This window comes from Myiozetetes cayanensis, unplaced genomic scaffold, assembly GCF_022539395.1.
Source record: "Myiozetetes cayanensis isolate MyiCay16 unplaced genomic scaffold, myiCay2020 scf31, whole genome shotgun sequence".
Classification (NCBI taxonomy): domain Eukaryota; kingdom Metazoa; phylum Chordata; class Aves; order Passeriformes; family Tyrannidae; genus Myiozetetes; species Myiozetetes cayanensis.
In genome coordinates this window covers 4,794,922-4,822,463 of record NW_026087533.1, presented here as the reverse complement: position 1 = coordinate 4,822,463, position 27,542 = coordinate 4,794,922, and the positions used below count along the sequence as shown (strand labels likewise).

Below are 27,542 nucleotides of genomic sequence, written 5' to 3'. Positions count from 1 at the left end.
CGGAGAAGAGCAGAAAACCCATTGTTTGCCCAACAGGCACCACCCTGGGAAGGGGTAAGGACCATCCGGGCTCCTCCCGAGCCTCGAGGTAGGTGGAAATTTTGCCCCAAAACTCCTTGGTTTTTTTTTTTATGCAGCACATCCCTCTGGGAAGCAAAACCAAGGGACCTGCTTCCCGAGGGAGCAGGGGATTCATCCCCAGTCACAACAGTGGGGGAAATAAATGGGGTGTTTCGTCCTCTTTTGGAACCAGACCTGTCCTTTCCGAGCCTGCCCAGGGTCTGCCATCCCGGTGCATCCGCCCCAGCTGCAGCGTGGCAGCCATTTTAGGAATCCCTGGAAAACAGAGGGACTGCGGATGCTCCCGGGATCGGAGAACGCCTTTTGTTCCAGGATGGGGAGGATTTGCTGGTGTGCTCTGGTGGAAGGGATAACAGGGCTCCCCCTACCCCGGGGGTGTGTGTGTGTGTGTGTGTTTGAGAAGTCAACTGTGCCCACACAAAGCTGCTTTTTTAGCTGGAAAAAACCCAAACCCAGCAGATTTGGCTCCCGTGGCCATTTCAGGTGTGATCAGCTGCACAATTAACCTGCCCCTAATTAAATTAGGAGAAATTTTGTTCGCTCCGAGGCCGGGGTAAAGCCACTTGAGCTCGTCCAAGTGGTGAATTAAGCTCATCCAAATGGTGAATTGAGTTCAGCCCTTCCCCATCATTTATTACTCTATTTCCAGGCGCGCTTTGAGCATCGCAAAGCGCTGCAAGTCCAACCCCGAACCCCAATTAGCAGCAGGGATGCTGCTGGAGGAGAAACCAGCTGGAATTTGGGACAGAAAAACTCACCCCAGTGACCCTCAGTTGAAGCTGTGAGCAAATAAACCCCCCAAAATTGTGGTATTTTGAGTCGCCTTTCCCATAGAAAAATCCCAATTATTTTGTAAAATCCAAGGGAAAATAAAAACCCCAAACATTTATCGGACATTTACAAAAGAAACTGATTTTTCAATGAGTAGATTCTAAACCAAAACGTTTTGGTGGACGGGATTAAACACTCAGCTCTCTTCCCAAATATTGTTACGTGTGGAATTTTTTGTTGGGATCTCCATCACATCCAGCAGTGGCTCTGAGAATGAATTGATTCTCAGCCCCCTCCCTGGAAGTGTCCCCTCTGAGCAGAAAGCAGGCCAGACTCACACCAACCATAGAAATGTACCAGTTTTATTAAAAAGATTCTCAAAATTCAAAATAAACGCATCTTTAAAAAACCACAATATATTTCCCCTCCCCTGCCCTCCCTCCCCCAGACACAAAGTTTACACTGATCTCTCTCTCTCTCCACACACAAACACTGAAGAGCAGGAGTGACACGGCACCCAGATCCAAAGAGACTAAAAAAAAAATGTCACGGTGGAAAAAAAAAAAAGGGGGGGAGGATGGGGGGGTGGGAAAAAAAAAAAAAGAAGCATTTTTAAAAAAATAAACCCTTTGAAAAATAACCTGTGTTAAGTTTTAGCAGCATTATTAGAGTTGAAACCCTTGGGGAGGTCCCAGATTCCCCCTGAGGGCCGGAGGAATCCCCCTGAGGAAGGAGAGCAGTGAGTCAGAAGTGCCTGAAAACCCAACTTGTCCAGGGAGTTTTTCCACCCAAAAAGCTCAGCTAATGATCAGCTGTACAAAAGGAGATGCTGAAGAAAGGGCAGAGCTGGTCACAAAAGACCTTCGGGGGGTGAGATAATGTGTGGGAGGAGGAAAAGAAGGAGCTGTAAGAGCGTTCAGAGCCCCATCTGCTGTTCCCTCAGGAAGGCAACAGACAAAAAAAGAAAAGAAAAGAAAAAAAAAAGGTTGTTCGTATTTACTGGCCTCGGGAGGAAAATTCAATTTGAAAACGTTTGTAACTTCAGGTCAAAAAAAAAAAAATAAAAATGATAGTATTTCAGTTGGTGACAACACATGGAGTGAAGTTCTCAGCCAGGCTGGGGGCTGGGCTTGAGAGGGATTGGGGATTTCTGCAGTGGTTCCAGCCCAGGACACGGATCAGTGCTGGGAGCTGAGGGCAGAAAAGCAGGAAAAGCAAAGCCAAAGGGGTAGTAACTCACTTCTCCCCCTCCACAAAGAGGGGCAGAGGTATAGAAAAAAGCAGGTATAAAAGCTCCATCCCTTCCTCGAGGTGCTTAATTGCTGCCACACTCCCTGGCTCTGCCAGATCTCGGAAAACTGAGGCACCACACATGGGTGATTTTCCAGATCTGGGCTCTGGGGCTGATTCACTAAAAATAAAAATAAGAAAAAAAAAATCCCACACTTTTCAGGTTGTTTTTAAGCTGCTTCATCTCTTTCCACAAGTTTCTGCTGCGGGGAGGAACCAACTCTATTCAAGAACTGCACTATTTGACCCTGAGAAGTGGCACCAGCTCGCAGTTAACTTGCCACAGTGGAATCAAACTGAAGACCAAAGGAATAGTCTCTCACAGGCTTCGTTTGGGAACTCGGATTCTCCCATAAAACACCACCAAAAAAAAAAAAAAAAAAGAAGAAAACAAACAAACAAACAATAAAAGAATTCATGGCCATCTTTCCACCTAACCTGAAATGCAGACACTACTTCTACTTAAATTATTCTTTTCCAAGGTTATTTCAGAGGAGAGAGTAAAGGAAGTGATTTTTTTTTGTTGTTGTTTTGTTTAGAGACACACGAAGGAGGCAGTGGAAGGCAAAGAGTGAAACTTCCCAGTCACCAAATCTGGGCAGTGCAGGTCTGGCTGCTCCGCAGAATCCTCCCCTCTGCTCCCAGCAAGGAGTGCAGCAAGGAATAATTTACAGTCCTCAAGTCATTTATACAATTATATAGAAATATATACAGAAACATATATAAAATATAAATCCTGTGGAATAGGAGGCAACCCGGGAGCTAAAAACCTACGACAAACTACGCACGGACAGGCCCGTCCAGCTCAGGTGGATTTTGGCTCTTCCTTCGCCCTGGGGAAGCAAGAAGGGAAGGATCTGGTTTAAACAGGCAGCTTGAGCTGTGCTCAAGGCTCTAAAAAGTGCTGCTTATCTGGCCCATCTTCAGCTGAACATTCATAACGTGCTGCTGAACGAAGGTGCAGCGTTTCGATTTTGATGATTTTTAAGCAGCGTTTTTATCTCTGAGCCCCGAGAAGGCGCTCCCAGCGTTTCATCAGGCGGGCTGCTCAACACCTGCCAACTTCTGCCTGTCAAGAACCCGCCACAAAGCCACCCAAGCTGCCACATCAACCCTCCCAGCAGCCCCCAGACTCACCCTTTGGGTTCTGCTTTCTCCTCTTTCGCTTTTTCCTCTTCCTTCTCGTCTAGGAAAAAAAAAAGACACGCACCCAGCAGTGCATTGGGGAAAGCATCAGCCAGGAACACCCACCAGGTGCCAGCTCTGCTGCTCACCTTTTTTCTCCTCCTCCTCCTTCTCCTCCTCTGCCTTCACACGCTTGGCTTTCTTGAAGTTGGCGACGTTTTTGCGCCCTCCTTCCCCTTCGTCCTCAGAGTCAGAGAATTCCTCGTCGCAGGATATCCTCTTGTTGGAATTGCGGACTGAGTGTGAAGGGGACACAGGTTGGGGGAGCAGACTGACAAGTCAGGAGGCTGCAGGCACTAATTCTCTGGGCACATCCACTCACTGGAGTGAGCTGAGGAGCCCCCTAAGTCAGGATTAGGCCACGATAAAAACACTTTATCTCTGTACCTGCTGCACTTTTTAACTCGTCCCTCCTCACTGCTCATGCCTGGGATCCAAGATCACATGGACAACTTGGATTAGGTACAGTGTGATGTCTAGACTTGACAGCATAAGCAGGTTAACCAGCCTCCCACTGAGAAATCTGTCTGCCAGATCCTGAAGGCCAATCTGGCCACAAACCACCATTTTCACCGCGCAAGACACTTCTGGCATCACACCTGACAGGGTTCTGTCCCAGCACCTACGTCACAGGAACTGCCTGAGCTCTCACATTAAAGTCTGGAGCTTCTCCACTACAGAAATCATCTGGCAAAGGAAATCCACCAGCACCTGCAGTGCTCAGCACCAGTGCTTCATCCCAGAAAACCACCCAGGGAGGTGGGAGTGGAGTCAAAGCGAGACTCCAGAACCGGGCAGATCTAAATCCCACATCCTCCTCCTCCTCCTCTTTGGCACCCAGCCAGACACGAGCACGTACTTGAGATGCGTTTCTCGGGGTCATCTTCCTCTTCATCTCCGCTGTCCTCCTGCACAGCATCCTCGGGAATGGGCTGCATCTGCACCCCGGGGGCGTGGGGGAGCATGCGCAGGTTCTCGAAGAGGCGCTGCCTGGAGCCGCCCAGGGAAGGAACACCTCGGTCAGCAGGGGCCTCCCAGGGCCCTGGAGGTCCCAGGGAAGGGCCAGTTCCCCAGGGGGAGCAGCCACTTACTTGATCTTCTCGAGGTACTCGTTGGTGTTCTGGTTGGTCATGTTGGAGGGGCTGATGTGGAGCTTGAAGTCTGGCCCAAAGTACTCAAAATAGTCATTATATGGGAGCTCTGCGGGCAGATGAACAGGAATAAACACCAAGCTACCACCAGAATGAAACAGGAACAGCTACAGCAAACCAGGGCAGCCAAAAGCTCTCCCACAGAAACAACCAAGAGGCAGCAAAAGCAATCTTGGGGTTCCTGCCTCTCCCCCAGCAACACCTCTTCCCTGAGCTGTTCCAGAGCATCACTGGCCCTCAGCCTTGTTCAAAGGCTGCAGGGGAGGATTACCATTGGGAATTTCGGTGTCCAAAGCCACGGCAGTCTCATAGGTCCAGCACCTGGCCACGTTCCGGATGGTGTAGCCACCCCCTCCCAGCATCAGCATGGGCAAGTTAAAGCTTTTCACAAACTCCACACACTTGGCATGACCTGCAGCAAGACCAGTGTGGGGGGAGAAGGTCACACTCATGGCATAAGAACACACTTTTCCATGGAATCTCAGCACAGGCACTGTGTGCTCCTACCTTTGATGGTGAGGTTGAAGCAGCCCAGCCTGTCCCCGGACAGGGAATCCGACCCGCACTGCAGGACAACAGCGCTCGGCTGGAACGTCTCCATGACTTTGGAGATCACCTAAACAACAACCCCCTTGTCACACGCGTGCACAGGACACTGTCACAGCAGACACAGTGACACCCACGCCAGTCAGGGCCACGAAGACATCCCTGGTGCTCCCACAGCTGCCGACTCCCCTGTCCTGGAACACTGGGGCTCTCACACGCCGGAGCTCCCGGACAGGCCGCGATTGTTCGGGGGGAATAGAGCCCCTGCTGAGCCTCAGCATGGAAAAACTCCACCAGCCTGCCCGAAGAATGGCTCCAGGGACAAAGTGGGACCCACTCAGCAAGGATGAGTTCACTCACGGGCTTGAAGATGGCTTCGTAGGACTCGTCGTCGATGCCGTCCCGGAGGGGGTAGTTCACAGCATAGTACTTGCCTTTGCCTGCTCCAATGTCCTGTTGGAGTGAGAGAGGAGAGGCCACAGCTCACCAGAAGTGCAACTGGAACACCAGAAACTGTGCTCCAAACCAGGGAGGGGAAGCCTGGAATTCCAGCAGTGCAATCCCAATGTCAAGCCCAGCCCGCAGTGCCGGTCTGGGCTGACCACGTCACTACCTTTAAAATTATATTTATATATATTTTCATTTCTATTATCACTCTCATACCCAGGTGTCTCATTAAAAATAACTTGTTAAAAATAATTAATTCATTCCTGGTGCACAGTGGCTGCACCAGGATAAAAATGCTGCAGCTGCATCAGCAGCAAACTCCAGGCAGGGCTGGAAAAACACAACTCAAGGGTGAAAGGCAGGAGAATTCACATCAGAAAAATGTAATTCCACTTAAAAAGCACATAAAAAGAGGTAAAGAACCCTTCATCCCTGAGAAAAGGGGCATGGAAATGCCAGAAGTCACAGAGGGGCACCTGGATCTACCTGGGTTCAATACGTGACCACAGGCACAAAGCTCCCACTCCACCAGCTGAACCTACACCTCTGCCCTCAGGAGAAGGGTGTCACTCTGAGGGCAGGAACACCCAGGGGATGGAAAAGGGGCAAATTCCAGGGTCATTTTCAGCCAGGCCTTCAGTCTCACCCGCAGGTCCCCCGTTCCTGGGAAGTATTCCCCGTACTTGTGGAAGGACACGGTCATGACACGGTCCGTGGTGTAAAAGGCCTCCTCCACACCATCCCCGTGGTGAATGTCGATGTCAATGTACAGCACCCTCTGGTGATACCTGAGAGAGGGCAGAAAGGAGTCAGGATATTCCATTTATCCAGCAGAGAAAACGAGAACAAGGAACCTGGGGCTGGTTCCCAGGCTCTACAAGGAGAAGAGCTGCAGAGGCCACAGAGGAAAATAAAGTGGCTTTTGCTGCTGAGGGCAGACCCAGCTCAGTTTACTCAGATTCAGCCAACAAAGTGCATTTTTATGCCCAAGCCTCCCACTGAGGTTTGCCCTGAGCCAGGAGCTGTCACAATGTTCCAGCTGTGGCCTCTTTTCCGGGGTGGGTGGCAGAGGGAGGGCACAAAGAGCATCAGCACAAACACTCCAGAAGCCTCTGCTTCCTGCACAGTGCTTGGACACAGACATCCCAAGAGCTGATTCAGCCCTCCTAGGAAAACACAGCTTCAAAAAGGCAACAGAAAGAAAGGGCTGGGAAGGAGGAGGTGCAGCAGGAGGCACAGACAGAGGGGTGGACGGTGCTGCCCTTACTTCAGGAGCTCCAGGATGGCCAGGACGATGTCGTTGACGTAGCAGAAGCCAGAGGCCTCCGACTTCTTGGCGTGGTGGAGGCCTCCTGCCCAGTTCACTGCAATGTCTGTCTGCTGCTTGTTCAGCTTCACTGCACTGGCTAAAAACAGTTAGAGAAGGTAAGAAATGAGAGCAAAGGGCCCGTGGCAGGGACAGGCCCTTCCCACAGCACTGCTCACACGGGGGGTTTGGGTCCCACACAGAGCATGAGGGTCAAACACTGCACGTGTCCACTGACAGGGCAAAGGAAGGGAGGGGAAAGGGGGAATGAGAGGGGAAGGGGGAAGAGAAGGGGGAAGAGAAGGGGAAATGCGGGTTCTGCTCTATCTGCACACTCTCACTGCCTCCCATTTTTGCCTCAGAGCAAACAACCTGCCCAAACAAGCGCCAGCTGGGGTCCCACTGAACGCACTCTGGATTTCTCAGTGCCCCAATACAGAAGGCTTCAGTGAAAGGTTTTATCCAGCACCTCTTCAGGTGAATGTGCATTTAGGCAAATGCTGAGCCTTCCCTCAGCCCCCTTCATGAACTCTGCTGTGCAAGTCTCCCAGGACCAAAGCAAACCACCTGTCCCGTGGAATCTACAGGACCAGAGGGCACAGAGCTCCTCCAAAGCCAGGCTGCAGCCAGGGCTGTGGTGCTGCTGCACCACCTTACAGGAAACACAGACTCAGAGGTGTCACTGTGATGTAGCAGCCACAAAGCCCTCAGTAACAGTTCCCCAACACCTGCCCTGCCTGCAGCAAAGCACGTGGAAACTGTGAGAGCATTTCAAGGCTCCAGCTTTGAGGGAGCTCACTGAAACCCCCCAGCTCCTTGCTCGTGCTCTTGTTGTAGCCGACAGATAAAGCAACCCCGTTTCTTTGCTTTCCAGGTTGTGCCTGCCCACTGCAAGGTTTTAACAGTTTGGGGTTTTTTAAATATAAAGCAGCTCACACTGATTTTTTTTTTTTTTAAATTAAATCCTGTTTGCTGTGGTTTTGGTTTAACTCCTACCACTGGTGATGCTGTTACACCACTTAAAGAGCCCTTCACGTACTCGAGTGAGGAAACCCAGACTAAAACGGAGAGGGATCCATCAACATGCAAAGCTTGGGGCTCACAAAGGGAGAAATCTGGATCTAATTATTAGGGAAATCAGAAATAGGTTCACAGAGCTCCCCCACCACCCCCTACAACAACGTGTTCCCTGGACAGAGCCCCACGAAATACATCTGCTTTTTAAAGGGGAGAGAGAGCACAGGACTTGTGATCTTACCAACAGAGCCTCCAGCAGAGAGCTGACAGAACTCAAACAGCCCATCAAACACAGGGCAGTCCTCCCCAACGTTAACTAGAGAGGAAAATAAAACAATCAGTAAGGTAAACCCACAAAAAAAGATGCCAAGCTTATACCACCACTCGGATTAGAAAGGCAAAGCGGGTGAGTGACCAACATCAGACAGTTTTTAGGTTCTCAGCTGAACTGCAGTTCTACCCTTGACAAATTTCTGCTGTAACCACTTCCACTATTAAAAATAAAAATAAAAATAAACCAGGAGCAGATTTGTGCCTAATCCAGGGAGACCAAAACCAGGTCCCTGTCACCTTAAAATCACCATTAAAGAGTCTTTCCGTGGGCTGGAGGGGTTAGGACAAGACACCAGCTCACAATAAACCATCCTGACACAAAGCTGCCAGGTATTAACGTGGATCTCAACCCCTTCCAAACTGCCACTGCCCTGAGAACCCTCCAGAGTTCCTGCAGGTTTGGGAGACAACTGAGGAGAAGGGGCTTTTTTTTTTAGCTTGTTTGTTTGATTTGCCCAACTCTTTCCCACCTCTGGTTGAAGATAAGCACAAAATCCATGCAGCTCATGAATGGGGCAGTTCAGCCACCTCTGGCTCCTAAAGCCATCTTTAAAATGACTGATCTACCACAAAAATCAACAGGGAAATGAGGAGAAGAACAACTTCCCGTGGTTCTTCCTGCTCTTTTTTTTTTTTTTACCCCAAACCTCCACGACGGGCCTGGGATTCCCCAGATCCGTGGGGGGTTATTTTGTAACCTTGGCAGGGACCTGCAGCCCCAACTCACATCTCTGCATCTGCTTGCTGTACTCAGACATGTTGTCCGGGCGGATGGACCTCAGGAACTTGATGTAGTCATCGCTGTGGTACTTGGTCATCTCCTCTGCGTTCGCCTTGTGAGGACGCTGCGAGGAAAGAAACCAGAAATGCATCAGCACAACTGTTTAGTTTTTTGGGCTTTTTTGTTTTTTTTTTTAACTTTCCTCTGGCTCATCGACCAGCCTGAAGCTCCACAATTAACACCTGACACGTCGAGCTGTGACCTTTCCCAACTATTTTTCCTGGATGACCAAGCCCCAGGACTCACATAGATCTCCATCTTCCTGTAGAGGCCGTAGTTCAGCAGCAGGTTGTGGGTCATCCGGATCCTGTGGGGTTTCATGGGATGTCCCTGGCCATAATAGTAGTTCCCAACGTCACCTGGGAGCAGAAAAGGGGGTTTGTTACAGCAGGTCATGTGTCATTCATTTGTCCTTCAGAGGGGATGGGGTGACCCCTCTTCTTTGCATGGGGATATCTCCAGGGATCCAGAGAAGTTTATCCTGGACTCAAGTGGAAATTTTGGGTGAGGAGTTTTTAATGCCAGTTCTGGAGAAGGCAATCCAGGCAGAGACTGAGCCACAAACATCACCCTGTGCACGTAGGAGGTGTCCTGCCCGTGGCAGGGCGTTGGAATGAGATCACCTTCAAAGTCCCTTCCACCCCAAATCACTCCACGGTTCTGGGAGCCCCAGGCCTGGACCAGAGGAGTTTTGGGCAGCTGTGCTGACTCAGCACACCAAAACCCCTCACTCTCCAGGACTCCCAGGTTTCCCTGAGCAGGATCCACACGGGCCATGGGAGTTTAATCCCAGCTCAGACAGCGCCTCAGCCCAGGGAACAGCCTCTGCCTCACTTTCTTACTCCTTGTCCCAGTGAAATGAGGCCCAGGGCAGGTACCTCTGCCAGCAGCCCAGCCCTGGTTCGACACCTTCTCAACTCTTTCCACCCTTTTTTTTTTTTTTATTCCTTGAAATCCTCCACAGAAATCCCAGGCCTTCCCAGCCACCCCCAGTGGACACCAGGGCAACAAAGTCACCTTCCTGCAAGTTCATCTCCCCCCAGGGATTTCCTCCTGCCCAGCCAAAGCTGAGCTCACACTTCCCTCCCCCCGCCGCTAAATGGTTGGGTTGTGGTGGGGTTTTTTTTCCCCCCTCCTTCCTTTCCCAGGGAACTCATTTTCCTGAAATGCACAGAAATTTCACTTTCAGATGGGTGCCTCCTGCCTGATTTGGCTGCAGCAGGCACAGATCAAACGCTGCCAGGAGCAGGGGACGCTCAGGCAGCAGCAGGAACATCTCCCCGAGCCTCCTTTTCCTGGGAAACCAGACCGAGTCGTCCGTGGGGTTGTACAACTCCCGATCCCTTCAGGAAGCAGGAGGCTCAATCCAGCCTGGCTGGTGACTCAGTTGGGAGAATTAATATTTCACCACCCAGCTCAACGTTCCTTCCCCACAGCACTGGAGGAGCTTTCCCCTCCCGTGGACGTGGATCCGTTTTCAGCCAAAGGGGATGCAAATGGTGCAGATCCCACGCCTGGAGGACTCTGCTGCTGGAATTTTACCTGGCTCTGGGGCTACAGGGCCTCGTGTTCTTCCAGCACAGCTTCAGAAAGCAGAACTGTTTCCCAGTAAAACACATCTCTTTACTGGAAATAACTCAATTTTCTGAAATCTAGGAAGGTATTTGACCAGGGTAACCATCCCTACAGTCAAACATGTCCCTGAAATTATCCCCAAATCAAGCTCGGGGGAACTTGAGAGGAGATGTTTGAGCCCCTAGATGGAAAATACAACCGCAAAACTTCCTGAAGCTTTTAAAAAAAAAAAATAAATCAGCATCATCTTCACCTCAGGCTGTCAGTGAAATGCCCTGGGCCAACCCTGACCTCCAGAGGCCGTTCCCTCTGCTGGCACATCCCACCAGGAAACCTGTGGAGCCCTGGACGAGTGTCAGAGCAGATTAGGAGGCTGTGGACTCCACAGACACCTCCTCACCTGCTGGAGTTACACAAGTCCCTCCAAAAAACACCCTTTGGACACCAGAGTGCCACTCTGGCACTCTTTGAGAGTTCAAACCAGGCGTTTTAGGGCCCAAAAGCTCCCCCTCCTTGCACTTCTGGAAGGCTGAGTGGTGAAACTGGGCTCGATTTCCCTTCACCCACAGCTCTAATCCTGCCTCTTCCTTGCCCTGCCCTTCCAAAGGCACTGACTCAGTGACCCAGAGCAGGTTGCAAAGCTCACATTTGACTTTTTCAGAGCAGCAAAGCCCCTCCCCACACGCCTGGCACAGCCCCCTTCCACTGGGGCACGGCCACGTAGGGGGAAAAGCAGCTTTTATTTGATTTCAGCCCCAAAACCACAATGAAACAGGAGAATTGCACAACACCCCTCACACCGGGGGAGCAGAGCCTATAAAAAAAAGTGAGCCTGCCCATCCCCAAAGGGGAGGGGGCTGTGAAGGCACAGGGGTGGCAGGATTGGGATTTCTCCCCCAGCCCGTGGGGTGGATGAGGGATCTGGGTAGCCCCCCAACACCCCGTTATTCCCTGCTCCAAAGGGATGCTCTACACACCCCCAAAGCCTCAGGACCAAAGCGAGCCCCTCCACGACCCAGCACCATCCAGAGCCAGAGCTAAGGGATGCTCCTGGCCACGGGAGCTCCCTGCAGACATCCACAGCCTCCCTGGCCCCCAGACCCTTTGGGTTTGGTCCCTCTTGGCACCCTGACCCACATCCCTATTGCCCCCCCCGCCCTCAGAGACCCCGATCTCCCTCCCTGCATCCCCCCCCAGCGACCCCACGACCCCTCCTACCACGTTTCCCAGTGAGCCCCCACCCCAACACTTACCCCTCCAGAGCATCCCCCAATGACCTCCCATCCCCAACCCCTCACCTGCGTCCCCAATACCCCCAGTGACCCCACTGCCCCCAGCGACCCCAAACGCCCTCCCAGTGACCCCATTACCTCGCCAGTCACCCCTTTACCCCCGTGACCCCCATTACCCCCAGTAAACCCCACCCCCCACCCCAGTGACCCCATCACCCCCCGGCGACCCCCACTGCCCCCTCAGCCCCACCCCCATCGCCTCCCTCACCCCTCCTGCCCCCTCTCCTCCCGCCCCTCTGCCCTCACCATCGTAGTAGTAGCAGACTTTGCGCTTCGTCCCCTGCGTCAGCGCCATTTTCCTGCCTCCCTCAGCGCCCGCCGCCGCCGCCGCCCCGCGCACCCAACCCCGCCTGCCGCGGCCCCGCCCCCGGCCGCCCCGCCCAATCGGCGCGCGCCGGCCCCGCCCGCCGGCCAATGGCGAGGCCGCAGCACCGCCCAGCAGGTTAGGCGGTACCTGGGCCGTACCACTGCGGGATGGGGGGGCAGGTGGGGTGAACCATCGGGGGACGGGGATGCGAGCCCCCAAGCAGCGTGCAGCGCCCACCTTAGGGGGAAGCGGAGGGGTCTCAAAGGGGTAAAAGGGGGTCTGGGGAGGTCCAGCAGGTCCGCCCGAGCTGGATTGTCCCATGTGGATGGAGCTGGGGGAGGGTCTCATGGGGGTCAGGAGGGTGTGAGGGGGTCCAGCACCCCCCACCAGGGTGGGTTGGTGAGAGTGGGATTCGTCACTGGTGGGTGTCACCCAGTGGGGTCCATCCCTGGTGGGCATCACCCCCTGCACCCCCTCCCATGGCAGCCTGGCCTCGCTGCTGGAAAGGCCTTTATTTCCCCCAAAATGGGGGAATGTAAATGCCGGGCAGGGGGGAAGAAGAACGAGCATCCCATGGCCAAGGGGTGCCACAGCCATCGCTGTTGGGGGGTTCCTGCCCTCACTTGGTGGGGGTGGACGAGGCGCAGCCAGAGCAGGGTGAGGGGCTGCCAGGCCCCCTTGGCAGCTCCACGTGTGGCTGGAGGCTGGATTTCCACCCTGGAAGAATGTGGTGGGCACCCACTGAGCCCCCCATGCCAGCCCCCCCGCCCTGGGGGTCCACCCTGAGCATCCATCCGCTCCTGAAGGGGGGTGAAATCTGCCTCTCCCAAAGTCTGGAGTGCTCCAAATCTTTACTGCCGAGACCCAGGGGGAGAGTCCACCAACACTGTGATGCTCATGGAGTCTTGTGGGGGGAGTGGTTGCTGCAGGGGAGCGCCCCCAGCACCCTGGCACTGGGCAGGGGGGGTGAGATCCCATGGCCCCTCAGGGCTCCTGCTGGTACTGGCCCTCGGTGGCGGTGAAGAAGTCCTCGAGCACGCTCTTCATGTACTCGAAGGTGGGGCGCTCCTCGGGGTTCTCCTTCCAGCACTGCCTCATCAGCTCGTACAGCTCGGCCGGGCAGTTGTCCGGCTGCGGCATCCGGTACCCCCGCTCCAGGTTCTGGATCACCTCGGGGTTGGTCATCCCTGCCGGGGAGACGCGTGGGGGACTCAGTTTGGGTCACCCCCGTGTCACGGGTACCGCCCTGGGGTTGGTTATCCCTGCCTGGACATCGCACAGAGCTCAGTTTGGGTCACCCCCACATTGTAGGGACCACCCTAGGCTGGTCATCCCTGCCAGGACAATGCACAGGACACAATTGGGGTCACCCCCGTGTCACAGGTACCACCCTGGGGATGATTATCCCTGCCTGGACAATGCACAGGGCTCAGTTTGGGTCACCCTCACATCGTAGGGACCACCCCAGGGCTGGTCACAGGACACAGTTGGGGTCACCCCCATGTCACTCTGGGGTTGGTCATCCCCGCCTGGACACCCACAGGACACCAACTGGGGTCACCCCCACGTCAAAGGCACTACCCCAAACCCCGTGGGGAAGCTTCCACCCCCTTTCCACCTCCTCCTCCAAACGCCCCTCCAAAGGGGTCTTTGGGGGATGTGCCTGGGGAAGGGGGGGTGGTCCCCGGTTGTGGAGGGCAGGGAGCCAGGCTGGGAGCGTGTGTGCGTGCGGGAGTGCATGTCCACACTCGTGGGCGTGCGCTCGCGTGTGCCAGCCCCGCTGCCACGGGAGAGCCTTCCAGCTGCCAGGAAATCCCGACCTGGATACGGGATCCGGCCGTGGGTGACGATCTCGGTGAGCAGGATCCCGAAGGACCACACGTCCGACTTGATGGTGAATGTGCCGTAATTGATGGCCTCCGGCGCCGTCCACTTGATGGGGAATTTAGCCCCTGGAAAAACAGCGGGGAGGGGGAGGGAATAAAGCATCCTGGAAGAGCTGGGATGACCCCTCTGTGTTTAATCTGCCGTGAAACCCCGAGGCAGGCTCAGTCCCTGCCGATGACCTGGGTTTGGTGGCATCCAGCCCCCGATGTCCCCCACCAAAAGCAGGGCTAGGTGGGCAAATGGGGGTCCTGTAACCCCTTCCCCTCACCCCCCCCTCTGAGGGCAGAGAGATGGAGGAGGAAAAAGTGTCCCTGCACCCCCTCCCTGCTCCCGGGGCACTCTGGGGATCCTCCCAGAGGCTGGGGTGGGTGGGGGTCCCTCCCGCCGTGTCCCCCGGGGCAGGGTGGGGTCCCACCCTCTCGAGCCGTGTACTCGTTGTCCTCGATGAGCCGGGCCAGCCCAAAATCGGCGATTTTGCAGCACAGCGCGTCCGAGACGAGGATGTTGGCGGCCCTCAGGTCACGGTGGATGTAGTTCTTGGCCTCGATGAAGGCCATGCCTTCGGAGATCTGTGATTTGGGGGGGAGGGGTGTGTTTGCAATCAACTGCCCCATCTCCCGCTCCCCAAACCCCTCCCAGCCCCATCCCCGTGTCCCCACCCCCCTCACCTGCGCAGCCATGTCCAGGAGCTTGTTGATGCTGAGCTTGACTCCTTCCGAGGTCTTGAGGAAGTCCACGAGGCTGCCTGCAGGGAGGGCAGCTGTGTCTGAGCACCAGAACACACGCACTGCCCCCCTCCCCAGCACCTCGGGGTTGTGAGGTGTGTGGGGGTGTCACCAGGGCACTGTCACCCACTGCAACCCAAAATGCGGGGCTGGGAAGCTCACGGTGCCCCAGGAAGGTGGGCAGGGGACAGAGGGCAGGAGAACACCCCTCCTGCAGGGTCCTCCTCCCCTCCTTCATCCCTGAGACAACACAAAGAGACAGGGATGCCAAAAGTGGCCCGAGGCACATGAACCGGCACAAACAGCTGGATGGAACAGCCAAGAGCTGAAAGAGGGGGACTTTTGGATCTGCCCAGGGAGGTGGTGGAGTCCCCACCCCTGGAGGTGTCCCAGGAAGGCCTGGCCGTGGCACTGGGCTGGGGGAGCGGGCACAGGCCTGGATTTGGATCTCACAGGAGTTTTCCAGCCTAAATGACCCTGTGGCTGTGTGACCACGTCCCTCCACAGCTCCCCCACCCCCCAAGGGGTCTCACCCTTCTCCATGTACTCGGTGATGATGTAGATGGGCTCCTTGGTGACCACGGCGTAGAGCCGCACCAGCCGCGGGTGCTGCAGGTTCTTCATGAGGTTGGCCTCGGCCAGGAAGGCGCTGGGGGACATGCTGCCCGCCTTCAGGCTCTTCACAGCCACCTTCGTGTGCCCGTTGTAGAAGCCTAAGGAGAGCCGGGAGGAGCGGGATGGGGAGAGGGACACGCCCATGTCCCCCGGGGAGTGGGGGCTGCTCCCTGGGTCTGGAGCATCCCAAGCCAAGGCTGCATGAGGAATAGAGGATGGAGGTTGCAAAGGTCGAGTGGGAGGCTGTAAAGCTGGGCTTGAAGAGGAACTCCCCACTGCTCCCAGAATTCCAGGCAGAGCCACAGCAAGGGACATTTCCCAAGTGGGGGCCAAAGCCAGCAGCTGCTCCCATGGTGAGCAGAGCCCAGCTCCACGGGGACAGGACCCCTGTCATTCCATCCTGGCAGTGGAACAGGGATAAGGGTGGCTGGGATGGGAGAGGGGGAAGCTTGAGCTGCTCTGGGTGTTCCAGAAGGATTCCCCCTTCTTCCAGGACTCCCGTGGAAAGTCATGGGTCCCACGCCTGGGGCTGTGCTGGCTGCTCCAGGAGGGATCCCAGCTGGATCCCTCCCATCCTGAGGACGCCACGGGGAGGCCCAGCAGGCTCTGCCCATGCTGGACCCTCAGCCAGGAAGAAGAGCCCCAGTTTCACCCTGACTCACTCACCCATCCAGACCTCTCCGAACTGCCCCGCTCCCAGCTTCTCCACCAGCTTCAGAGACTCCCTGGGCACCTCCCACTCGTCCTGCCACCACGGCTTCTGCGGCTTCTGCGTCCGGCAGGGCTTGCCCAGGCGGGTGCAGAGCCCGTCAGAGCTGCCTGGGGTTGGGGGGAGGCACAGGGTGGAGGGTCAGGGCAGGCAGGGGCACTGGGAGCCGGGCACAGGCCAATGGCTTGGCTGGGGCACGTGGAGCAGCGTGTCCTGCTCATCCCATCTTACCCCATTCCATCCCATCCCACCCCATCCCATCCCATCCCATCCCATCCCATCCCATCCCATCCCATCCCACCCCATCCCATCCCCACCCTGTTCCCACCCCCCCAGGCCGTCCCATACGCGTGTAGTGCTGCACCAGCTCCCTGAGGCTGCCGAAGGCGATGCGGGGGGAGATGTAGAAGCCGCCGTTGTCCATGTTGCGGATCTTGTAGTGCTTCACCGTCTCTCCCTGGGCCTCGTCCAGGTCCCGCACGGACAGCGAGTACGAGCCTGGGGGCACGGGCACCACGTGGGACCCCCACACCCCTCCCAGGGCGCTTCCCAGGGCGTGTCCTGGTGCGGGAAGGTACCTTTGGAGGTCTCGCTCTCGCGGATGAGGAAGGAGCCGTGCGTGTTGCCCGACGCCAGGAGCTGCCGCTCGGCGTCCTTGCGGCTGATGTTCTTGAAGAACCACCTGGGCACACAGGGATGGTGGATGGAGGGTGGGGTTCAGGTTGTGCCTTCACCCACCAGCACTTCTGGGAGTGCTCCTGGCTCCGTCCCCCTCTGCCAGGACGCAGCTCCCGCTCCATCCCTACTCACGGCTCGGGCTCCAGGCTGTTCACCAAGGCCACGAAGTTGTAGGGGATCAATCCCTCCTGGCCGGTGGTGAGCGACTGTGCCTTCCACCACTCCCCATTCCTGCAAGGACACAGCGAGGTGAGACACCACCCCCACACACACACAGCTGCCAGGACCCTGCACAGCCCCCCCTGGCAGCGCAGGAGCGGCGGGGCCGTGCCGGGGTCGGTGCTGGGACGCGGTCGGTGATCGCTCACTCCTGCAGCACGCGGAGCTTCTCTCCCTTCCGCAGCCCCAGGTCCCCGTCGTGCTTGGGCTCGTAGTTGTACAGGGCCACCACCAGCTTATCTGGGAGGACAAGGGAGGGGCAGGGTGGCAGTGGCCCCTTTGGGGGGTGTTCCCCCCGCTGTGGCCAGGCCTCACCTTGCATGGGGGAGCACGGCGGGGACGTGGACTCGTAGGACACCAGGGGGTCTTGCACCTCGGAGCCGACGCAGATCAGCCTCTGCCAGGGATGAGGAGCCCCCTGAGCCCTCGCCTTCCAGGGGGTTTGGCCACCCCATGGCCACCTCCAGAGGCGTCTGGCCACCAGGATGGGGGGCTCTCACCCCATCCTCACCTGGCTCTTGCTGTTGGGCTCGATGGGGTAGTTGCAGTGCTCACAGATGTCGATGTTCTCGATCCAGTCCTCGTCATAGTCTGAGCTGCAGCAGCAGCCCATGGTGCCTGGAAGGGGCAAGGGTGGTGAGGGGAGCCTTCACACCCCCAGCCTCCCCCTCTCCTCCTGCTCCAGCCCATTCCCATCCCTGCATCCATCCGTCTGGCTTCCCACAGGGCATGGCCCGTCCTGCACACCCCTCAGCTCAACTGGGGACATCCCCTGGCTCTCTCTCACCAGCCCTTATTTCCTCCTAATTTATCCTGGCCCCGTTAATTAAAACCACTGAAGGTAATTAGACCCTCAGCTACATTCACCCCTGTTTCTCCTGCATCAGGGATGTCCTCAACTCCCCCACGCCTGCTCTGGGGCCCCTCATCCTCTGCAGCTCACCCTGAAACATCCAGGGGGATGTTCCTGCCCAATCTCAAGGAGCAGCCCTGGTGACACAGAGTCAGCGTGGGGCTGTCCCCAGTGTCCCTGGCACTAATGTCACGAGTGCCACAAGGGCTCTGCAAAGCACCCAGGCACCTCTGGCCTTCCCAAGAATGCTGATCATGGCAGAAAACCCCCACAGTTTGGGAGCCCTGCGGTGCCTCGTGTGGAAAGGGCGGCCCACGGGCCCCGGAAAAAGCTCTTCCGCAGAATCCCCCACGCCCACACGGCCGGGATTTGTCTCCACCAAGACCTGGCCTCCAAACCCTGCTCTCCAGGCCCGGCTCTGGGGGCTCTTTGGGAGCCCTGGCGTGGTTTTTCCACGGGCTCTGGGAGCCCCGAGTCACCACGAGCCAGCCTGGGTGTGCCTGTCCCAGCCCGGCAGCCGTGAGTGGTGCGGCTGGGAGGGTCCCCATCCTCTCCTGGTGCCCTGCTGGGCCCTGGGAGATGCTTTTCCAGGAGACAGACCGGCTGCTGGCACTGCTGGCACCACTTTGGCCTCGGTTTCCAGCCACTGCACAAGCAGGAGCTCCCTCCCTTGTGCCCAAGGGTCAGCGGGGTCACAGGGACCATCCCCACGGTGCCACCTCGGGGTGCCCACCACCAAATGGAACAGGGGACTGGCAATTTTGGTGAGCGGAACACAGATGAGTGACCCCCCCCCCCCCAGCCATGCTGTACAACACTGCTGAAAACCACCCTGATGCCTTCTGGGGACTCGCTCTGGCACCCAAAAAAGGAGCAGGCAGGGCCACAATGATGCCCAGCACCACCCTGGCCCTGCAGAGGAGAAGCCCCCAACACCCCCCAGAGCTCCCCACAGCCCTTCAGGCACCTTTACCCCGAGCAAGCAGTGCCAGGAGGTGTTTTTTCCTCCCTGCAGGGAGCCGGGGTGGGGAGGGAGGTGCTGCTATTGTGCCTTTTCTCTTACAGCCCCAAGCCACAGCGTAATTTCCACCGAGCAGCCGTTTCACCTGGGCCACGCCGCGGGGTAAGGGGGGGTGGGGGGGAGAAAAAAAGGGGCGTTTGAAGTTGGTTTTTGGCAACTGCATCTGTGCAAACCGAATTTCTGCTGCGAAGGTGCCTGGGAGGGACGTGTAGGCGCCCCTGCCCTGTGTTCAGTGCGTCCCCCAAGAGGCATCTGTGCGTCCTGCTGTGCTCCTGTCTTAATTTTTGCTCTGGGGTGTGTTTGGACCCCCCCATCTCCCTGCCCTGAGCCGGCCCTTCCTCTCTGGCCGGGTGGGGTTGGTTTGTTCACGGCTATGGGCGGGCGTGGGAAGCGCTGAAGGCCGGGCTGACCCATCCCTGATGCTCTTTAGGGCTCACCAGAGTGTCCCCCAAGCCAGCTGTGACACACTGGGTGTCCATCCCTACGCTGGGTGTCCATCCCTGCGCTGGTTCAGCCTCCCAGCCACACCAAGGACCCCGGCCCCGAAGCAGCAGGAGGGTCTTTGCGCCAAGGCAGCACCAAAAACGGGTTTATCTCAACGCCTGAACCCCCAAACTGGGCAGCAAACCCAGCACTGAGCTGCTGCCTGTCCCTACACCGCTCTCACCCACAGCCCTGGGGACACAACTCCCGCTCTGCCCTGGAAAGGGGGACTGGGAAGAGCCCTGTGAGGAGACCCTGGAACAACGACTTTCAGCCCAGCTGGGAGGGCACAGAGGAGTGGGGAGCACAGGCTGACTCCCCCCATCCCTCACCCAGGCGCTCACACCCCCCCATCGCTGCAAGCCCAAACCCCTGTTTGACCCCTCCGAGGGAGCACAGCAGGCCCCTCAATTTCAGGGTGGTCCCCACCTCCCACCTGGGTGGCTCACATCCTGCTCCCCCCAGCCCTTACCTGCTGGCAGGGAGGTGATGCCCGGCCTCCCTCAGACCCCCACGCCCCGGCGGCGTTCCCGGCTCCCTCCTCACGTCCTGCCCATCCCGCCGGGGGCGCGGGGACCCTGCGGGGCACAGCTCGGAGCCCCCCCAGGCCTCGGGCTGTGCTCCCCTGGGCTCTCGCTCCTGCTCCCGCTCCCGCCTGCCCCTGTTTCCTGCCTCATGAGCAAACCCTCGAACAGCTCGTTCGCAGCTCGCGCCCCGACCGCAAGAGCGAGTGACAAACCCCGAGGGCTTCCTGCCAGCCCCGCCACGAGGGTCCCAGCGCTGGCTGCCCCCTCACCCAGGGCGTGCCGAGACCCTCAGTGGGGACAGCGGGGTCACACGGGGTGGGAGAAGGGTCAGAGACAGGCAGGGGGTTTGTCCCCTGCTGCCAGAGCCCCCCTGTGCTGTCCCCTCTGCAGGGCTCAGGTTGGCAGTGCCCTGCACCCGCTGCTTTTGATCCCACCTCACCCTGTACCCGTTGTAGGGCTTGTGGTGCGCCCCAAAACCCCTTTTTGGCCACCACCGCTGTGTCAGCACAGAGTGTGGCGCCCGGCCAGCCACGTGGGCAGGGGCTGAAGGCGAGGGGACACTCGGTGCCCCTGCCAGGCTGCCAGCCCTGTGTTTTGGAGACAGCTCAGAGCAGAGCAACCACAACACCATTGTCTTGGCTTCTGAGATCAAACACGAAGCCGCAGGTACCAGCTCAGTGAGGCACAGGAAGCCCAGCTGTGTCGGGAGACAGGGGGGCCTGTGGGAGCCTGAGGGGCACAAAACGATCCCTGGGTTACCCTATAGCTTCCCTGGGTCGCCCCACGTTGTCCCTGGCACTGTTTGTACAAAGTGCTCTGTGAAAGTCACATCCCCAAGTGGCACCTTGTGCTGTCACCCCCCCCACACACCCCCCAGTCGCCACAGCAAAAGTCCTGGAACCACATCTACAGGTGTAAAAAAACATCAGCCCTCACCTTCACCTCCTTTTATTCCACCTCAGAGGGCTGCTCCCAACATCTTCCACCGTGCTTGACCCCACCATCCTTAGGGACAGGCCCCCAGAACGCCCTGTGCCCCATGGGGGTGGTGGCATTTCCCCTGGCACAGGTTTTGGCAGCACCATGGCTCAGCTCTGCCTGCCCCGAGCCCTGAGGGATTTTGGGAGTGACCCTCGAGCCCTGCCAGGTCCAGATGCACCCGTGAGTTCCTTCAGGGCTCCCACCCGGCCCCCAGGGGAGGGATCAGCAGAGGGAGAAGCGGCGGGAGTTGATGTTCATGCGGGTGACCCCGATGTGCTTGAGGGGCGTGGAGAGCAGGAAGGCGGCCTTGGGGGGGATGTTGCAGAGCAGGTCCGAGTCTTCCTCGCAGCCCTCGAGGCCGAAGGTGGCGTCGTCCAGCATCTCCTTGTGCTGGTGACAGGCCTGCTCCACCTTCAGCCGGTGCAGCCGCGCCCGCAGCCGCATCAGCTGCTGCGCCAGGCGCTGGTCCGCAGCCTGCATCTCCCTCTGGAGGGGAGACCGGAGTCAGGGTGCAGCGGGATCACCCCCTGGATCGGCTGCCTGGGCAGCAGGGATGGGGCTTGGCCAGGGCACAAACCCAGCAGGGCCCACGCTGGGGCAGCGCAGAGCCCACACGTGTGGTGGGCACAGGTGGCTGGTGCCCGTGGGTTTGTGCCCACATGGCTGGTTGCTGCCTTAGGGACAGGCCCCCGGGTGCCCCCAAACCCCCTGTGCCCCATGGGGGTGGTGGCATTTCCCGTGGCACTGCCCCTGGAGCAGGGCTGGCAGCACCACGGCTCAGCCCCGCCTGCCCCGAGCCCCGAGGGATTTTGGATGCGTGAGGTCGGGCACGGGGGGAGCCCTGTGGTCCCAGCTCACCCCTCATCCCACTGCCAGCTACTCACCAGCTCCGTCCTGAGCCACTCCAGAGCCGCCTCCATGCTGGCAAAGCCACAGACGCCACCACCCAGCTGGTCCTCGGGGTGCCCAGGGCCCTGCTCAGCCCCCCGGGTTCCCCCCGAGGCCCGGGTGCCCCAGCGCTGCCCCCTCACCCGGGCCTCCCACTCCAGGTACGAGGGTCTGCGGGTCTGCAGCTTCAGCTTGGCCGTCAGAGCCTTCACGCTGTCCAGGTTCTCCTCCTCCCACGTGGGCTCCTCCTCGCCCAGCTCCTTGAACTTCAGCTGGCTGAGGGCCATGGTGGGACCCCCCACAGCCCCCCAAAACCCCTTGGGTGACCTCTGCCCACTCAACAACCCCCCTCACCCAGTAGAAATGAAGCCTCTACCCTGGCCACGACCATCCAACCACCCACTCCCTCACTGCCCCAGCTGTGCCCGATTCCCAGCTATTTATCCATCCCCCCGAGGACAATTCCGATGGGCAGGAATTTCCTTATCCAGAGGAGTGCAAAGGAGGAAGGGTTTTTTTTTGGGTTTATTCGATGTTGTTGTGGTTTTTTTGGGGTTTTTTTGTTGTTGTTGTTTTCCTTTTCGTTTTTAGCATCATTGTCTCCGGCTGGGAGGAGACTCCCCGTTCCCGGACGAAGCCTTCACCGGGCACGGAGGAGCGGGAATGATTTATCCCCGGGCGCAGCCGCCCCCCCCGCACGCGGGAGGGGGGGCCCAAAAAAAGCCCAAGGAAGGAAAAAGAAACCGGGGGGGCACAAGGGGCAGCCGGGGTCCCGCACGCGGACGGGACGTTAAGGTGGAACCGCGTCGGGATCTGCCCTCTTCCTCCTCCTCCCTGCCCAGGGGGGCTCCAGGGGCAGCAGCGCTGGGGCCCGGGTCTCACCTGTGCCCCACGGGTCTCACTTGCCCCGCGGACTCCCACCCCAGACCCCTTGGGCGCCCCCAGACTGCCCCCCAAATTCCACGCGTGCCTCGCCCGTGCTGCGAGCGAGCCCCCGCGGTCCCTCGCGTGTCCCTCCCGCGACCCCGCGCGTGTCCCCTCGCTCCCGCACCCCTTGCCCAGCCCACCCCGGGAGCCCCCCAGCCCCGGGGGCAGCGCCCCGTCCCTCCGGACCGGGCCACCTTAAACCCGACATCCGCCGCCCCGGCCGGGCCGTGCGGGCATCGCCGCTCCCCCCGCTTCCACCCCGAGCTCCCCGCGTGCACCCCGAGGTCCCTCCTTCCCCCCCGAGCTCCCCCTCTTGAGCCCCCAGATCCCCCTTTTACCCTAACCAGAAATTGTTTCCCCCCGCCCCGCTTGCCCCCTAAGCTCCTCTGCTTATGTCTGTTGGCACTCTGGGGTCCCCCATTTGCACCCCGGGGTCCCTGGTGCCACCCCACAGCCTCTTATTGCGCCCTGAGATTCTTCCTTGCCCCCCACGGTCCCCAGCTCATGCCCAGGGGTTCCCCGCGGCCACTCCGAGGTCCCCTGCCTGCACCCCACTGTCCTCCCACTTGCACCCTGAGGTCCCTGCTTGCCACCCGAGGTCCTCCCCTGTCCCCCCAGCCCGAGCAGGTAAGCAGAGGGGGTGGCAGGGGCACTGCCAGGTGCCCACCCTGCTCCTCCTCCTCACCCAGCAGCTCCTGCCCCTCCCCAGGCCCAGGGGGGGACACTGAGGGCACAGGGGCTCTGGCAGCCGGGTCCAGGGGGGGCTGGTACCGGGGTGGCAGGGAAGGACCTGGAGCTGCTCCCTGCATTCCCATTTCCCCAAAATCCCCTCCCTGACGCACAGCCGGGATACCCGGCTTGGGGTGGGAGCCTGGGGCCAGCTCAGCAACCCCCTGCCCCGTGCCTCAGTTTCCCCGGGGAAGAAACGTCCCCCTGGCTGCGTTTGGCAGCTCCGTCCGCTGTAGGTGACAATGCAAACACCCCGAGGGGGTGAGGCCGTGACGCAGAGGGAAGAAGGGGTTTCCAGCCGGGCCCGTGCGCCGCAGGATTTCCCCTTTCTCCCTTCCCCAGTCCCCGCGCCGGGCAGAGCCGGCCATGGAGTTCTCGGAGCTGATCAAGACGGCGACGGTGGAGAACGTGCTGCTGTCGTGCGCGGGGCTGCCGGCGGTGCGGGGCACCCTGTGCATCACCAGCCACCACCTGCTCCTCTCCTCCTGCCCCGGCGGGGACGTGGAGCTCTGGCTGCTCATCCGCAACGTGGACGCCGTGGAGAAGAGGTGGGTGTGCTGGTCTCCCCCTCCGCCTCCACGCCCCGCGGCCGCCCCGCGCTCCCTCCCAGCCCTGTCACCCCTTCCCGAGCTGGAGGTGTCCCGAGCAGAGCACGGCCACCCCTGGGTGCTGCCCGCCGAGCCTTGTCCTTCCTCTTCCTCGCGGCCCGGCGCGGCAGCAGCGGGCACTGACCTCCTGTTCTCCCCAGAGTGCAGAATTTAGGCTGGTACCAGCCCCCCCGGACTAACGGCTCCGCCCGGGACACCAGGTTTGGCTTTGAACGCTCCCTTGGCTCTGCCAACCACCGCGGCGCCCACCCCGCCCCGTCCAGGGCAGGGAGACCGTGGAAATCCCGGCTCCGGGGGCAGACGAGAGCCAGAGATTTGGCAACCACACCAGCACAGCCCTTGGGGGAGAGGGCAGCTCAGCACTGTCTGTGTGTGCACGGACCCCCGGCCAGCCCTGACCCCCCCTCCTGCCTCCCCCAGGCTCGCCGGCTCCTCCGGCACCATCACGCTCCGGTGCAAAGACCTGAAGGTGCTGCAGCTGGAGATCCCGGGCATGGAGGAGTGTCTGAACATCGCCAGCTCCATCGAGGTGAGCCCCGGGCAGCAAAGGGTTGGCAGGGGGAAAAGCGGCCCCGCCGTGTTTGCTCTTCTGTGTCTGTCACTCGCTGGGTAAATAAGCACTCAGCTCCGGCAGCGCTGGCACCGGGTGCCCCGGCCCTCGCCTCGTGCTGGGACGTGGCCAGGAGCAGGGAACAGCCATGGGGTTTGCAGAGCCCTGGGGACATTCCCAGCCCCGCTCCCTGCCCCGTGACCAGCGCCGCCTTCGCTCCCGCTGCAGGCCCTCTCCTCGGTGGACTCGGTGATGATGATGTACCCGTTCTTCTACAGACCCCCGAGCCTGAAGCTCGAGGAAGGATGGCACCGGTTCCCCCTCGAGCTGTACTTCCAACAGATCTCCTCGCAGGTGAGGCTGGAAGAGGGGAGAGACCCGACTGCCCCCACCCGCGCCGGTGCTCCGCCTGACCCCGTTGTGTCCCCCAGACGAGCCAGTGGCGGCTGAGCAGCGTCAACCAGGACTTCAGCACCTGCCCCACGTACCCTCCGGCCGTGATTGTGCCGGCGGCCGTGGGTGACGAGGCCCTGAGAAAGGCTGCCCGGTTCCGGCAGGGCGGGAGGTTCCCAGTCCTCAGCTACTTCCACCCCAAAAACCGCACCGTGAGTCCACCCCGCCCCCCTCGTCCCCTCTCCCACCACCGCCAGCCCTCTGGGAAGGGTGGTTGAAGCCCCCCCCCAGGCTGTGGGGTCCCCCCAGTGCCCCCCATCTCTCACCCTGCAGGCGATGCTCCGCAGCAGCCAACCCCTGACGGGGCCCAACCGCAGGCGGTGCCGCGAGGACGAGACCCTGCTGGGGACGATCCTGGACGAGGGCGAGAGGGGCTTCATCATCGACACGCGCTCTGCCCAGGCAGCAAAGCAGGCTCGCATGACCGGGGGAGGCACAGAGCCCAAATCCTCCTACCCACAGTGGAGGAGGCTGCACCGGCCCCTGGAGAGGTGAGGGCTGTGCTGAGCCCTGGCGCTCTCGTGACACGGGTGACTGCGCTGCCTGGCGTGACGTGGGGGGCTCCACCCCCACCAAAGAGTCCCCGAGCCCCCAGCACCTCTCTCCCCGCTCCCAGGGGCCGCCCGCTGCAGGAGAGCTTCTCCAAGCTGGTGGAAGCCTGCAGTGACCCCTCCCTGAGCATGGACCGGTGGCTGGGCCGGCTGGAGAGCAGCCGCTGGCTCAGCCACGTCAAGGCAGCCCTGAGCACGGCCTGCCTGGCTGCCCAGTGCATGGACAGGTAAGGGGGCCTCACCCCAAAGCCCCCCCAGCCCTTTCCCCCAGCTCCCAGCGTGGCACAAAATCCCAGCACCGTCCTGGGTTGATCCCGACAGGGAGGAGGCCAAGGTGCTGGTGCACGGGGCGGAGGGGACGGACACGACGCTGCTGGTGACAGCGCTGGCCCAGGTGATCCTGGACCCGTCCTGCCGCACCCTGGCGGGATTCCAGGGGCTGCTGGAGCGGGAGTGGATCCAGGTGAGAGCGGCAGCTCCGAGGGGGGATGGGGATTCCAGCCTAGCTGGGCACCCTCACCCCCAAATCCCCCGCAGGCCGGACACCCCTTCCACCTCCGCTGCGCCCGCTCCGCCTATTCCCACGCGCGGCTGAAGCAGGAGGCACCGCTCTTCCTGCTCTTCCTGGACTGTGTGTGGCAGCTGAGCCGCCAGTTCCCCTTCTCCCTGGAATTCGGGGAGCAGCTCCTCCTCTCCCTCTTCGACAACGCCTACTCCTCGGCCTACGGCACCTTCCTCTGCAACAACGAGAAGGAGAGGTGAGAGGGGTGGGGACAGCGCTGTCCCCCAGGAGCGATTCCAGCAGATCCCCTCCTGGTCAGGGTTTGGGTCCCAGCAAACCCCACGAGCCCTGGCAGGGACCGAAACGCATCCCCCGTGTCCCACAGGAGCCTGTGCAAGGTGAAGGAGAGCACACACTCGCTCTGGGCCTGGCTGAACCGGCCTGAGGAGCAGCGGAAGCTCCTGAACCCTCTCTACTCACACAACGCCCTGGTGATCTGGCCCTCCGTGGAGCCCCAGAGCATCCAGCTCTGGCAGGGTGAGCGGGATCCTCCCAAAATCCATCCCCAGCCCTGAGCTGGGCCGGCTGAGGGGAAGCTGCTCTGCCTTTCTGACAGGGCTGAAATAACACCCAGCCCCTTCTCTCCCAGGTTTATTCCTCCGTTGGATCCGTCCATCCCAGCACCTGGATGAGGCCTGGGCAGAGATCCAGCGGTTGGTTGAGGAAAACCACGCCCCTGTCAAGGAGAGCACAGGGAACAGGCTGAGCCAGTCCCTGTCTGACCCCACTGCTGGGCTGGAGAACAGGAGATGAAGGGCAGCACGGGCAGTTCAGTGCCACAGGATCCCAGGACAAGGCAACACTGGAGCTTCCCTGTGGGAAGTGCTGTGCTGGACACAGACCCCACTGACAGCTCTGAGAGGAACAGAACCCCCCCTTTCCCAGCCTTTGGGCTGCCCAGACTGAGCTTGTTTCAGTAAAGCCTCTCTCCCAGCCCACACCTGCATTCCGCTCTTCCATGGGGGCAGGAGGAAGCTGCTCCTTCCCAGTGGGATTCAGGCAGCGCCTGTGGATGGCTGTGGAGCAGGACATCAACCTGCCTGCCCACCAGGCACAGCCAAACCAGCAGCTCACACCAAACCAACACCCTCTCCACAGAAGGCACGGAGGCTGCAGCCTCAGCGTTGCATCAGCTGAGCTGGGAATTCTGCCCTTGAACCCAGATTTGAGGCAGGAAAGACAAACAAGCCACCCCTCCCCATACAGGCAGGGTGAGAGAGGGGGGAAGGATGAGGAGCACGAGCTGCTAGAGCAGGAAATAACTGTTCCATGAGGAAAGCTGGCCCAGGGTCAGCCCAGCAGATAAACAAAGCGGCCGGGCCGGGCGCGTGCGTGTCAGCTGGAAAACAATTCCTGGCTGCTGCACTTCCAGCCTCTTCACACTTCAGGGCTGGACCTGAGGCTCTGGGTCACTCCCTGGGAAGGAGGGAAGCCAGGATGGGCAGAGGTCCCAGGAGGAGCAGCACTGTCTGTCTGCCCATGGGTGTGGAGCAA

General features: G+C 59.5%; 4 protein-coding genes across 9 annotated transcripts; 1 reads left to right on the top strand and 3 right to left on the bottom strand.

The window, feature by feature from the left end:
• Window positions 1-782: 782 nt before the first annotated feature.
• Window positions 783-12,137, bottom strand: HDAC1 (histone deacetylase 1). The gene is made up of 14 exons (XM_050326405.1): window positions 12,022-12,137; window positions 9,155-9,267; window positions 8,855-8,972; window positions 8,036-8,110; window positions 6,739-6,877; window positions 6,118-6,259; window positions 5,385-5,477; window positions 4,986-5,094; window positions 4,750-4,890; window positions 4,419-4,527; window positions 4,187-4,317; window positions 3,417-3,563; window positions 3,280-3,328; window positions 783-2,975 (listed from the first exon to the last, which is right to left on the bottom strand). The coding sequence occupies exons 1-14, from the start codon at window positions 12,068-12,070 to the stop codon at window positions 2,948-2,950; spliced, it is 1,443 nt and encodes a 480-aa protein (XP_050182362.1). The 5' UTR covers window positions 12,071-12,137; the 3' UTR covers window positions 783-2,947.
• A 761-nt stretch (window positions 12,138-12,898) lies between these two features.
• Window positions 12,899-21,758, bottom strand: LCK (LCK proto-oncogene, Src family tyrosine kinase). 3 transcript variants are annotated; one of them, XM_050326400.1, is made up of 13 exons: window positions 19,745-19,854; window positions 17,427-17,533; window positions 17,231-17,312; window positions 17,065-17,155; window positions 16,829-16,927; window positions 16,597-16,700; window positions 16,367-16,516; window positions 15,976-16,128; window positions 15,228-15,407; window positions 14,638-14,714; window positions 14,385-14,538; window positions 13,903-14,034; window positions 12,899-13,269 (listed from the first exon to the last, which is right to left on the bottom strand). In XM_050326400.1, the coding sequence occupies exons 2-13, from the start codon at window positions 17,526-17,528 to the stop codon at window positions 13,067-13,069; spliced, it is 1,527 nt and encodes a 508-aa protein (XP_050182357.1). In that variant the 5' UTR covers window positions 17,529-17,533; window positions 19,745-19,854; the 3' UTR covers window positions 12,899-13,066. The 3 variants fall into 3 exon arrangements, with proteins under 3 accessions (XP_050182357.1, XP_050182356.1, XP_050182355.1); XM_050326399.1 differs by lacking the exon at window positions 19,745-19,854 and adding an exon at window positions 21,665-21,758 and having other exon boundaries at window positions 17,065-17,312; XM_050326398.1 differs by having other exon boundaries at window positions 17,065-17,312.
• FAM167B (family with sequence similarity 167 member B) lies at window positions 20,726-21,955 on the bottom strand. The gene is made up of 2 exons (XM_050326409.1): window positions 21,665-21,955; window positions 20,726-21,266 (listed from the first exon to the last, which is right to left on the bottom strand). Exons 1-2 carry the CDS (start codon window positions 21,953-21,955, stop codon window positions 21,003-21,005), a joined length of 555 nt encoding a protein of 184 aa, XP_050182366.1. The 3' UTR covers window positions 20,726-21,002.
• Window positions 21,956-23,037: 1,082 nt separating this feature from the next.
• Window positions 23,038-26,968, top strand: LOC126645687 (myotubularin-related protein 9-like). Of its 4 annotated transcripts, none has more exons than XM_050326392.1 (12): window positions 23,038-23,222; window positions 23,667-23,872; window positions 24,073-24,132; window positions 24,353-24,461; window positions 24,711-24,836; window positions 24,914-25,087; window positions 25,209-25,426; window positions 25,552-25,713; window positions 25,808-25,949; window positions 26,087-26,244; window positions 26,374-26,525; window positions 26,638-26,968. In XM_050326392.1, the coding sequence occupies exons 1-12, from the start codon at window positions 23,100-23,102 to the stop codon at window positions 26,799-26,801; spliced, it is 1,794 nt and encodes a 597-aa protein (XP_050182349.1). In that variant the 5' UTR covers window positions 23,038-23,099; the 3' UTR covers window positions 26,802-26,968. The 4 variants fall into 4 exon arrangements, with proteins under 4 accessions (XP_050182349.1, XP_050182347.1, XP_050182348.1 ...); XM_050326390.1 differs by having other exon boundaries at window positions 26,024-26,244; XM_050326393.1 differs by lacking the exon at window positions 23,038-23,222 and adding an exon at window positions 23,420-23,556 and having other exon boundaries at window positions 26,024-26,244.
• Window positions 26,969-27,542: the final 574 nt, after the last annotated feature.

Coding starts and splice junctions, on each gene's coding strand:
- HDAC1 (XM_050326405.1), bottom strand. CDS start 12,070: ATGGCGCTGACGCAGGGGACGAAGCGCAAAGTCTGCTACTACTACGAT. Junction 6,878..8,035: donor CTCTGCTGGAGGCTCTGTTG/GTAAGATCACAA, acceptor AACTGTTTTTAG/CCAGTGCAGTGAAGCTGAAC. Junction 6,260..6,738: donor GCCATCCTGGAGCTCCTGAA/GTAAGGGCAGCA, acceptor GCCCTCTCTCAG/GTATCACCAGAGGGTGCTGT.
- LCK (XM_050326399.1), bottom strand. CDS start 17,528: ATGGGCTGCTGCTGCAGCTCAGACTATGACGAGGACTGGATCGAGAAC. Junction 14,539..14,637: donor TCCTGGACATGGCTGCGCAG/GTGAGGGGGGTG, acceptor CCCAAATCACAG/ATCTCCGAAGGCATGGCCTT. Junction 14,035..14,384: donor CGAGTACACGGCTCGAGAGG/GTGGGACCCCAC, acceptor CTGTTTTTCCAG/GGGCTAAATTCCCCATCAAG.
- FAM167B (XM_050326409.1), bottom strand. CDS start 21,955: ATGGCCCTCAGCCAGCTGAAGTTCAAGGAGCTGGGCGAGGAGGAGCCC. Junction 21,267..21,664: donor AGTGGCTCAGGACGGAGCTG/GTGAGTAGCTGG, acceptor TCTCCCCTCCAG/AGGGAGATGCAGGCTGCGGA.
- LOC126645687 (XM_050326390.1), top strand. CDS start 23,100: ATGCCCAGGGGTTCCCCGCGGCCACTCCGAGGTCCCCTGCCTGCACCC. Junction 25,088..25,208: donor TCCACCCCAAAAACCGCACC/GTGAGTCCACCC, acceptor CTCACCCTGCAG/GCGATGCTCCGCAGCAGCCA. Junction 25,714..25,807: donor GCTGCCCAGTGCATGGACAG/GTAAGGGGGCCT, acceptor TGATCCCGACAG/GGAGGAGGCCAAGGTGCTGG.